Here is a 12,696-nt window from a genome sequence, read left to right on the forward strand (position 1 = left end):
CTTTATAGTCGGACATCTTGATTGTTTCCAATTTTTTGCTATTTGGTGATTCAGCAGATATTTATTGGGCAACTATTACATGTCAGTTATTGTGCTAGGAATTGAGGATATAACAGAAAACAAGATATACAAAGTATTTCTGTCTTCAGGAGTTTACATGGTAGTGGGTGTTGACATACAGCAAAAAAGTAAATAACATGCATGGTACTTTGAAGAAAGTGAAGAGGGTCTCCTTAAGAGTGACCTACTTTAGAAAGGGACCTTAGACAAGTTGCTCTGAGGAGATGAGATTTAAGCTGAGCTCTAACGTATGAGAAGAAATCAGCCATGTGAAGATGCAGAAATATGCTCTAGGTAGAAGAAGATGGCGAGGACCAAGATTCTGCACTAGGAAATGATATAGGAACAGACAGAAAGGTTGTATGATTGGCACCACAGTGATCAAGGTGAAAGTGGGATGATCTAAGGTTGAAAGAAAGGCATGGACTTGTAAGGGAAATGGAAGGGAAACCATTGAAGGGTTTTAAGAAGGGAGTAACATGGTGTGATTTATGTTCAAAAAAATCATTTTGGCTGTGAGTATGGATTGCTTGAAGGAGCAAGAACGGAAGAGAAGAGGCAAGTAGGAGGCTTTTGCAGTGGTCTTATGATAGATAATGATGGCTCAGAACTACAGTGGTGGCATCTGATATTAAAAGAAGTAGATTTTAAATTATTTTGGTTGTACTAGTAATGGCTGGATTGAATGTGGGTGGTGAGTGAAAGGGAGGAATCATTAACTCTTGGGTTTTTGGCTGTGGTAGCTTGTTGAATAATTGGTGCCACTTATTTGAGATTCAGAAAGCTGGGAGGAGCAGGTTTTGTAGGGGAGAAGTCAGGGGTCCTCTTAGACATGTTAAATTTGAGATGGCTAAGGAATCCTAAGGAAGATTTTTTCTTTTGGAGTCAGTGGATTTATTATCCATATCTGGAGCTCAGGGAAAAAGTTTGGACTAGCAATACAAATTTGGAAATCATCAGCTTGTAAATGATATTAAAAAGAAGAGGGTTCTTGACAAAATTTGAAAAATTCTGATATTTAGAATTTGAGTAGAGAAATAAACAATGGCCAGATACTGAGTTTTAATTTGTGACCTGTTGTGTTTGGAGAACTCCCCACACAAATTGTTAGTATACCAGGAGGATTTGTGTAAATGTAGAGTACCTATATTGACTTACTTTTTTGTCTGTGATATAAGATAGTAAAAGTGAAATTTTTTTCCTTTCAATATGTGTGAACAGCAGATGGTATTCCTAATGACAGTAGTGATAGTGAAATGGAAGACAGAACTACTGCTAATTTGGCAGCTTTAAAACTTGATGAGTGGCTCAATTTCAAACTAGAGCCAGAGGTAAGTTGCTTTTTAGTAATGTGATAGATTTCTTTTATTCAATTGTATGAAGTGATACACAGTGTGATGAAAATTATATCTTTAAAATTGAGCCCTTAGTATGAGAGAATACAGCTTGTTTTTCAGTTTTCATACATTCTCTGCCATATTGGGGTTTATTTTCTGTAGAGGATTTGAAAAATCTAGGTGTGGCTCAGTATTTGAGCGTGGTAATATTTGAATATTTTTGTGTATATAAGAAAATATTGAGTATTGGGTACACAAGAAATCCTTTTATTTTATAAACTCTGTTTATAAGGGAAAGATGTGAGTTCATCCTGTTTTCTCTTTTCATATTTCTCTGGAGTAGGAAAGATGAATTTTTTTTTCAAATTAAAATTTTTCTTGATAAAGCCTTCCCTTAATTCCATCTTTACTTTTAAAGATCATTCCATATCCTTTTTTGGGACAATAGCAACTGTTAAAAGTCGATACTGGCTAGGTTTACTTTTTTGCCATACATTCATTTATCACTTCAACCTACTGCAGTCTCATTTCCATTCCCATCGATCTTTCACTTCACTGAAACTGTGCTTGCCAAGGTCAATATTGTCTCCTCCAGGTTCTCAAAGCCAACCTGCTGTCCTTGATAAATTTGACCTTTCTCTCATATTTAGCTATTGTCCATACCCTTCTTTTTATTGATTCTGCCCTTTCCCATTTTTCTTCCTCACCCCTTTCCCAACTTCTTTGACACTAGTTTCTATGACATTACTCTTTCCTGATTCTTCTTCTATCTAGAGAGGGCATTCCTTCTTAGGTTCTTTCACTAACTCTTCTGTATGTGTTTGTGCCTTAAATGTTAGATGTTCTCTAGTAGTCTGTTCTTCACTCTGTTCTTCTGTCTCTGCACAGTCTCTAAGGACCTTACCTCTGTGTGTAGATTTAGTAACCATTTATGCATTGATAACTTCCAGGTACATCTTATCTGTATCTCTAGCTTAGGCTTTTCTCTGGACCTATGAATTCAGCTGCCTTATAGACATAATCATTTGGCAGTAAAATAAAGTATGAATGGAACTAAATGTATTTTTCTTTATTTACCCTGCTGTTACTTTTCCAGTATTAATCACACTCTACCAAACATTGTTTACTTTCTCTCTCATTGGGCTGTTTCATTTGATTTTGGGTCTCTAGTGCCTCAAAATGGTAAATAAGAAATTTTATTTCTTTCATGCAACAAAAAGACTGAAATTGATAATAAATGATATGAAATGTGAAACGTGTTCTTTGGAAACAGTTTCAGACCTTAACTAATAAACAAATCGTTGTCTTGCAAGTGTGATAGATATTTTGCTTGTATCTATTTGAACTGAAGAAACCATTTTATTATAGGCAGCCACTTTACTGCTACAGCTTAGACAGAAGTGGCATAGCTTATTTTTACGCCGAATGAGAGCTCCATCCAAACCTTGGTCTCAAGTTGATGAAGCTACCATAAGAGCAATTATAGCTGTTTTAAGCACTGAAGAACAGTCTGCAGGTTTACAACAACCATCTGGGATTGGCCAAAGGCCAAGGCCTATGTCTTCAGAAGAACTTCCTTTGGCATCATCTTGGAGGTCAAATAATAGTAGGAAAATTTCAGCAGATACTGAATTTTCTGCTGAGTCTACTACTGCAGAAAGGTAAATTTATAACATTTTATCAAAACGAGATATTTTCTCTAGGAAAATAGTTATTTATCATAGAATCACGTGCTTTTATAATATTTAAAAATTACTTTCTTATAATCTAAGATACACAAAAAGTCACAATAAAATGGGAAGAGTTTCTTACTTTCAAAAGATAATTCTTTCAAGTGTTAGATAATATTAAGGATTTCAAACTCCTGGGGTCTTGAGTTATTTAACAGGGAAATTTTTTGTCAGGAAAAGCTTAAAACATTTAATTTCCAGAATTTACAAATTTAGGGTCTGAGAAAAAGATAGCAACATTTTTTATTATGTATTTTAGTTGATATATGTCAAGCCATATCTTTCCTAGATACCTCACAACGAGAAGTGTTGGCTGTGGCCATTTAGAAGAACAGCCTCCCCACAAGCTTTACCTAGATATTAATAACACTGACTAGTATTCCTACAGAAAAATACTTTATTCATTCGTTCATACAGGGACACATTGAATGCCTGTTGTTCTTAGTGTGAGGGATATGGCAATGTGTAAGACAGACAAAATCTCTTTCTTCAGAGAGTTTACATTTTATTGAGGGGAGGCATACATATATTAAAAAAGTAAATAAATTTACTGTCTTGGCAAAATTTTTTTACTTTAGCTAAATTCTTTTATCCTTCCTAGCATTTGGCAATTAGATGTGATTTTTTGTTTATTATATGATTAGTAATAATAATGAGAGCTCTTATATTAAATTATTTATCCAAAAATGTATTTGGTGGTATAATAGTGGTTATAATGAATTGTTGGTCATGATTCAGAAATGTTTCTGGTTGTAAAAATATTTGTTAGAATCAAATTTAAATTTCTTTATATCAGTTAAATTTTTTTTTTTTTAAACCGGGTTAGAATTGATAACAGAGACAAAATTCTTGCTTGGAATGCTAGTTTTGGCAGTATGGTAGATAGTCCCTGTGGTAAGAATATGATTTCATTGTTAAAAACCTGAAAATAGGAACAATGGAAACATAAAAGATATGTAGTGCTTATTGTTTTTCAAGGATCAGATGGAGTATATAGTACCTGCCTTCTTTTGATCAGATTTTACTTATTTGAATGAAGCATAAAGGCATGTTATCAGTTAATACTTCAGTTAAAAAGGAATAATACATGGTGGTTTCCAAGTTCTTCATATATTACATTTTAGGAATAATTCAACCAGTTGCTTAGAAAACCTTCTCATAATATGCGTCCCTGAACCTTTTTCTCTGATGTAGACACTGCCAAGTGAAAGGAAAATAGTAAAAAAACACATTTTCTACTTAGACACGCCTCACTTTTTAAAAAGATTGTTCTAAATGTTTACTTGAACAATGATTGTTTAGAATGTGTGAATACGTTTGCATAGAAATTATGTGGTAGAGTTATTTATAGACTAATCTGTAAAAAACCTGTTATATTCACAGAGACTTTTTGCACACATATGTGTCGATATACATACACACATACTACACACATACATTTTTAGGGAAAAAAAAACCTTCGCTTTTTTTCTTTATAAAAGTAATACATACTCATTTAATAAAATTTGGAAATACAGAAGAAGAAAATCAGAATTATAAAGTGTAATATTAGTTATGCTTTAGAAACTGATTATCTTATAAATTCATTTTTCCACCTGTGATACCAGTGTCTACCATTTTCCTTTCCTTACAAGTTGTAGCCTTGCATTCTTCATTCTCTTGTCTGTTGAACAGTGAGATACAGAATTTCATCTACTTTTAGACTTGTGGTAGCATTAATAGATAAGGCCTGGAATTGATGTAGCTTGGTGAGGAATAGAACGAGGACTCTTAGGAAGATTTATTTTTGAATGGAGAAGTCAAAATCTTTCTAGGATTACTTCTTGGAGAAAAGGGATTTATAGTTAGAGTTTTCACGCTAACATGGCAAGGTATAGATTAGATAATTTCTTTTAATAAAAGCATTTTATTGAAACTATTTTTTAAAAGTTTAAGAAGCTATTTAAAAATAGAAGTTGCCCTCATCACAACTTAAAATTAAACCAATTTTTTTATTGTCATTTTCTAAATAATAACTTGCTCATTTACAGAGGATAAACATATCTTTTCTATAAGAAAAATGAGATATAAATGAGTTATCAGAACTCTTTGTTCCTCTTAAATAAAAATTTAGGTTGGAAGGGTTTACACGAATGCTTTGTTTCTACGTGCATGAAATCTTGGGGGGAAAGCCAAGTATGAGAGAAAAGCTTAGAATAGAGCACAGAGTCAAAGATCAAATTGAAAACCACAAAAGTAGACATTTAGTTCTATTGAAAACATCATTTTTATTTTAATAAGGTATTATACTCAGTTAAGTTCTGTTACCTAATTTTCAGGTAAATAAAGTACCAGGGAAAGAATGATGGAATTTTAGAGGTGTAACTTGATAATTCATTGAACGTCAATTCACGAGAGGAAAAAAACCCTGAAAAGTTGGTTTTTTACATTTATCAAGTTGTTATTAATTATTCAGATGTTTATTCATTATATATTTTTGTTAATATTTTTAGGCTTTAGCTATTTTATTTCATTTGTGAACGAAATAGTATTGGATCTAAGATACTTACTGAAAGAGAAGCAAATTGTGGGGATAAGCTATTTTAACTTGTTTTGAAGGCAGAATAATTATAATTGCAAGACTCAGTGGAACTTTATGTACTATTGATGACTTGGCCTTTTTTGTTTTGTTTATTTATTATAAATATTTTTAAACATAGCAAAGTAAATGATATGTCATGGTGAATTCCATATTTCAGATTCAGTAGTTTACCAAGATTTTCACCTATTTGCTTTATCTACCCCAATTATTTTTTTCTTGCTTCCTTTTTCTGTTTACATATTTCAAAAATCAGTCTCACACATCATGTCATTTTACCCTACTGTATTTAAATATGCATCTCTTAAAAATAGAGGCATTTTCCCTACATAATCAAAATCCAATTATCAGTCCCAATAAAATAATCATTTCCCCAATTCTCAACCTATAGATTTATTTGAAACAACATCTAGGGAGGACTCATGCATTGTATTAACGTGTCTTGTTTCTTGAATCTCTTGTGATCTAGAGCAGTTAGTTCCTCTGTTGACTTTTTTTAGGGAACGAGGTCAGTGGTATTAGATGTACCACATTCTGTATTTGTCTCTTTTTATTGCTATACCCTATGTATTTCATGGAAACTGGTGGTTAGCTCTCAGGGCTTGATTAGATCCAGTGTTTTGGCAAGAATATTTTATAGGTAGTGCTATGAACTTTATATCGCACTACTTTAGGAAGTACTTAATGTCTTTTTTTTTAATGTCTGGTTGTTCCACTAAGATGTATACTTTTTAAAAAATTATAAAATTCCTGACTGCCATTTTTGCTGCATTTATTGATAGAATTTTAAAGCAGAAGAATCTTAGCATTTATCTAGTTTAATCCCTTTATCTAACAGTTAAGGAAATTAAAACTCAGATAAATTAAGACTTGCCCAGGATCACCTGCCTCGTTAGTTGTAAATTTAGTACTGTCCTAAAAATCTTCTGACTCTAGTCCAGTCTTATTTCCACTTTACCATACTGTAATTTTTAGTATGCTTTTGAAATCTATTGTATTTGGCTTTACGATAATATATGAAAGTGGAACGGAAGTGGAGTCGGTGATATTCTAGTAAAGGCCATTAGCACAGATATATTTAATTAATTTTATAATGTTAAAAGACATTAAATATCAATATAAGACATTATAATTGTTAAGGACTTCTCCTAGACTGACATTAAAAGAGATTAGGAGTTTTGTAAGGGAATAATCCTTGGGTATTTAATATTAAGTTAAAGATTTTTGTAGGTTGTTTTAAATGTATTTTTGTACTGTTTTAAATGTTGTTTTTGTAAGTATATGGTAATAGTACAACTCCTTCATCTAAATGTAATTGAAGAATGAAATTGCCTTTTTAAATACTATTCCATAAATCAAAGTGTCATTGGAACTTTAGTTTGAAATGGACTCTGCTTTGTATTATGAACTTATGTATAACTGATCTTTGCTTCCTCATTTTCACTCAAGAGTATTGATGAAATCTCCATCTCCAGCACTGCACGCACCTCAGAAGTACAAAGATAGAGGAATTTTACATCCTAAACGAAGCACTGATGACAGGTCAGATCAGTCTTCTGTGAAATCTACAGACAGCAATAGTTATCCAAGTCCTTGTGCTAGTCCTTCTCCTCCATCCTCAGGAAAGGTAGAGTATCAAGGATTTGTAGCAAATCTGATGTTACATATTTAAACAAAATTATAAAATAATTCTGTTTTTAAGTTACTAATCATGGCCTCTGTTCTAGATATAAATAAAAGCTGACAAACTGAGTAAATTTTTTAGTTTCTTCCTGCTTGCCAAGTATTTTGGGTTATTATCATCTTGGGGTGTTTTAAACCTAATAGGTCATTCACTGATGGCATGTAGCTAGGCAGTTCATGATTTCCTTTCTGTATCTTTAGAACCTTTTTTTGTTAAAAACAAATGACAAGAAGATTTTCTTAAATTAATTTTGGTTCATACCTTCAGAATTGAGAACAATAGTTTCTTTCAATTCTTAATTGATTTCTCCAATTCAATGGTTATATTAAAAAATACAAGACTGGATGGGGTTAGGAAGATAGGAAATGTTGATAAAGAATTGAGAACTATGTATCTTTTAAAAAATTTGTAATACGAATGATTTCAAATGTTTAGAATATGTTTACTTTTACTTTCTTGCATTGTTAGTACCTGAGTATTTGATTAGTGTTCGTTAGCTATATGATGTGGTTCTGGTGAAAATGTCTGCTGAAATACTCTTGTTAAATAAGAGGAAAAGAAATGTTTTTAAAGATTTTCATTCTTAGGTTTTAAGATTTTTTTGTTTTTTGTTTTTAATTTTAAAGTGCCTTTATTAAGGCATAATTTACACAATAAAATTCACCAATTTAAACTGTGCAATTGAGTGAATTTTGACAAATGTATACAATCATATAACTGTACTATAGTCATGTAGAGAACATGCCCATCACCCCTAGATTCTGGCAACCACTAAACTGCTCTTTGTTCTGAGAGTTTTGCTTTTTTTGGAACTTCCTGTAAATGGAATGTATATAGATTTTTATTACCGGCTATTTCACTTTTGAAATTCATCTGTATTATTGAGTGTATTATTAGTTTATTACTTTTTATTGCTAAGTAGTGTTCCATTGTATGGATATACCACAGTATGTTTATCTGTTTACCATTGATGGACATTTGGATCATTTCTACTTTTTGACCATTATGAATAATATTCAGGTACAAATCTTTATGTATAGATATGTTTTCTAATCTTGGGTACATACCCAGGAGTAGGTTTGTTGGGTTGTATGGTAAGTGTAACTTTACAAGAAACTACTCAGCTGTTTTCTGAAATATCTGTACTATTTTCTGTTCCCTTCAATAATCTATGAGGATTCCATTTGTTCAGTATTCTTAACAATACTTAACATTACTAGTCTCTTAATTTTAGCCATTCTCGTGGATATATAGTGATACTCCACTGTAGTTTTAATTTGCATTTCCCCAATGACTAAGGATGTTGAGCATCATTTCATGTGCTTTTTTGCCATTTCTGAATCTTCTTTGGTGAAATATCTGTTCATATTTTTGTTAACCTCTTTACATTGTTTATTGGTTGTCTTTTTTTATTTAGTTGTAAGAGTTTCTTAGTATATTCTGGATACAAGTCTTAATTTTATGTTTTGAACATTTTTTCTAATAGTCTGTGCTTGCATTTACATTTTCTTAATGGTGTCTTTTTTTTTTCTCATGTAACCCATCACTTTATTTATTTATTTATGAGTGGTTTTTTATTTTTTTATTTTTTATTGAGGTATGCTTGATTTACAATAGTATATTAGTTTTAGGTGTACAACATAGTGATTCAATATTTTTATAGATCATACTCCACTTAAAGTTGTTACAAAATAATGGCTGTATTTCCCTGTGCTGTACAATGTATCCTTGTTGCTTATTTACTTTATTTTATTTTTTATATTTTTAATTTAATTTTTATTATATGTTGGAGTATAGTTGATTTGCAATATTGTATTAGTTTCAGGTGTACAGCAAAGTGATTCAGTTGTCTTTTAAAGAACAAATATTGATGGAAATCCATTTAATCTATTTTTTTCTATTTTGGTTTCATCTGTTTTTTGTATTAGGGTTCATATTTTTGGTGTCCTAAGAAGTCCTTGCCTAACCCAAGATTTTCTCCTGTGCTTTCTTCTAGAGATTTTACAGTTGGAACTTTTACATGTATTGATAGGTATATGATCTATTTCACATACCTTGAATTAATTAATTTCAAGTTAATTTTTGTTTATTATATGGGTGGGTGAATGATAATTTTTTGGTGTTTGCCTATACAGTTGTTCCAGAACCATCTGTTGAAAAGATCTTTGTTTCATTGAATTACCTTGGCACCTTTGTCAAGAATCAATTGACCATAAATATGTTTTCTACTTATTGGACTCTATTCTATTTCATTGATCTGCATACTTCTCCTTTGCCAGTGCTACAGTGACTTGATTATATAATAGCTTCATAGTAAGTCTTGAAATCAGTTAATGATTTTTCTCCGACTTTGTTCTTCTTTTGCAAAATTGTTTTGGCTCTTCTACAGTCTTTGTGCTTTTGTATAAACTTAGAAGAAGCTTGTCAATTTCTACAGAAAAATTTTTTGGTATTTTGAGTGGAATTGCATTAAATCTATAGGTCAACTTGAAAATCTACAATTAGCAATTTTTAGTCTTCCAATCCATAAGCATATCTGCATTTATTTAGATATTCTTTAATTTCTCTCAACAGTGTTTTGTAAATTTCAGAGTTCAAATATTACAGTTTTTTTATTACATTTATTCCTAAATATTTTATATTTTTGATGCTGTTGTTTTTTAAAAATTTTTAAGTTTCAGTTCATTGGTAGCATATAGAAATACATTTGATTTTTGTATATTTATCCCATATCCTATGACCTTACTTCACTTATTAATTCTATTAGCTTTTTATGTAGATTTCTCAGGATTTTCTACATGGACAATCATGCTGTTAATAAAGGTAGTTTTACTTTTTTCCTTTCCAAAGTGAATGCCGTTTATTTCTTTTCTTGCCTATATCTATGGCTAGAACCTCCAATAAAATATTTAATAAAGATGTTGAGAGCCCTCCTCTTTGTCTTGACCTTGACCTAAGCCTTAAGTCTTTCACCATTTAGTGGGATGTTTTCTTTTGGATCTAGTTTGCTAAGAAGGTTTGTTAGGAATAAGCATTGAATTATACTCAGTGCTTTTTTTTTTTTTACATCTATTGAAATGATAACACAATTCTCTTTTTTTTTTGATCTGTTAATATAATGGATTTCATTGATTGATTTTCTAATGTTTATACCTCTCTTGGTCATAATGTATTATCCTTTTAAAATATTGCTAGATTTGTTTTTGTTCAATCAAAAATTTTGTTAAATGAGGGATCTTTGTTTATGAGGGATATTATTCTCTAGTTATCTTTTCTTGTGTTATCTTTGGATGGTTTTGGTTTCAGAGTAATGCTGTCCTCTTAAAGATTAGTTGGGAAGTGTTCCTTCCACTTCAATTTTTTGGAAGAGATGTATAGATTTGGTATTATTTCTTCCTTAAATGTTTGATAGAATTCACTAGTTAAGTCATTTTTACCTTACCCTAATGTATCTTGAATCAGTATTATGCCCTTTCAGTTACAGTTTGAGAACCTTGCAACAGTGTACTTTTATTTTACCCTTCAATCCTTATGTTATTGGTTTCATACATTTTTTTTCAACATGTTATAAATGCCACAATGTATTGTTTTTTACTTACATAGTCAATTATCTTTTTATCAAAAGTCAGGAAAATGTCCTTTATATTTACTCAATATTTACAGTTTCCTGTGCTTTTTATTCTTTTGTGTTGGCACGAATTTCTGTCTCGGATCATATTCTTCTGGCTGAAAACCTTCTTTTAACATTTCTTTAAGTACAGATCTGCAGGAAATGAATTCTTTTAGCTTTTGTTTACATAATTTCTCATGGGATATCTACTATCATTCTTATCTTTCTTTCTCCATACATAATTTGTCTTTTTTTCCCTAGCTGCTTTTAAGATTTTCTTTTTCTCACTGGTTTTCAGCAATTTGATTTTGATATGACTTGGTCTGGTTCTCTTTATATTTCTTCTTTAATCTGTATATTTATAGTTTCCATCAATTTTGGGAAATTTAACACCATTATTTTTCATATATTTTTTATATCTCACCTCTCCCCCTTCTTCTCTGGAACTCTAGATATACAAATGTAAGATTACTTGATATTGTTCCACGGGTCACTGATATTCTCTTCATTTTTTTCAGTTGTTTTTGTCTCTTTGCTTCATTTGAGATCATTTCTATTGCTACATCTTTAAATTCACTGATGTTTTTATTTGTAGTGTCTAATCTTATGTGCATTCTTTTTAGTGTATTTTTACTTCAAATATTATATTTTCATCTCCAGAACTTCCTTTGGGTCTTTAAAAAAATACCTTCTATTTCCCCACTCATCACATTTATGTTTCCTCCACCTTCTTGAACATAGCACATAGATTTAGGATAACTGCTTTAAATTCTTATCTCCTAATTTCATCATCTGTCAGATCTCACTCTGTTCCTGTTGACTAATTTTTTTCTGGTTGTGTTTCATATTCTCCTGTTGTTTGCATTCCTTAAAATTTTGTTTGGCTGCTAGATTTTTGTTGTATTTCTTTAAATAGTGTTAGACATTTTTCTGATACACAGTTAAGTTAGTTGCAATCAGTGTAATCCTTTCGGGATTTGCTTTTAAGCAGTGTTAGGGTGGATCCAGGGCAGTTTTTATTCTGGTACTAATTTAGTTCCAGTACTAAGGTATGATCCTTCTGTGGGCTAATGCACTATGTATTACAAGTTCTTTCTCTTCTGTCTGGAATAAGATGAGATATTCGCAACCATGTGTGAGCTCTAAGAACTATTTTCCTTTGGATCTTTCCTGGCCTCAGGTCATTTTTTCTTACCTATGTGCAGGTCACTACTTAGCCAAAAACTTGTGGGAACCCCTTCTGCAGTTCCCCGGGAGTTCTCTTCCCATGAAGCTTCCTTCTATATAGTACACTGCCATGGAAAATCTAGTTACCTTGGCCTCTAAACTCTAAGGTCTATGTCTGCAATTCAGTGAGACCATTGGATTCTGTTTGTGTTTCACTTCCTGCATTGTCGCCTGGAAACTGTATCCAGGCAGTAAGCTGGAGGAATTTTTGTTTTGTTTTCAGACTTTGCAAGTTTATTAAAATATTTTCTGAAAGTACATTTGGAGTGTAGATCAAAGTTGGCAAACCAGGATCCTTTCTTGATAAGGGATTTTGAATACTCTGAAAATGAGTACTTGGTTTTGGCTCTTTAACCTCATTTTGATTGAGCCTTGTGTAGGTTTTCAGGCATGATAGAGCTATTTGCATTTGTTGACTATTTGGTAAAATATTTTGGTTTATATATTTATGAAGATGTTTAATGGAGCCT

The 12,696-nt window shown here is 31.5% G+C and overlaps 1 protein-coding gene across 6 annotated transcripts in view; it reads left to right on the plus strand.

Annotated features, from left to right (window-relative positions):
* Positions 1-12,696, plus strand: part of YTHDC2 (YTH N6-methyladenosine RNA binding protein C2) — a 100,151-nt gene that overhangs the window by 67,104 nt on the left and 20,351 nt on the right. For all 6 annotated transcript variants that reach the window (XM_061189524.1, XM_061189523.1, XM_061189522.1 and 3 more), the window contains 3 exons: positions 1,282-1,391; positions 2,766-3,058; positions 7,155-7,332. In XM_061189524.1, coding sequence (XP_061045507.1) covers positions 1,282-1,391; positions 2,766-3,058; positions 7,155-7,332 — 581 coding nt within the window. The remainder of the gene's footprint in view (positions 1-1,281; positions 1,392-2,765; positions 3,059-7,154; positions 7,333-12,696) is intronic.

This window comes from Eubalaena glacialis, chromosome 4 (genome assembly GCF_028564815.1).
Source record: "Eubalaena glacialis isolate mEubGla1 chromosome 4, mEubGla1.1.hap2.+ XY, whole genome shotgun sequence".
In the NCBI taxonomy this organism is placed as follows: domain Eukaryota; kingdom Metazoa; phylum Chordata; class Mammalia; order Artiodactyla; family Balaenidae; genus Eubalaena; species Eubalaena glacialis.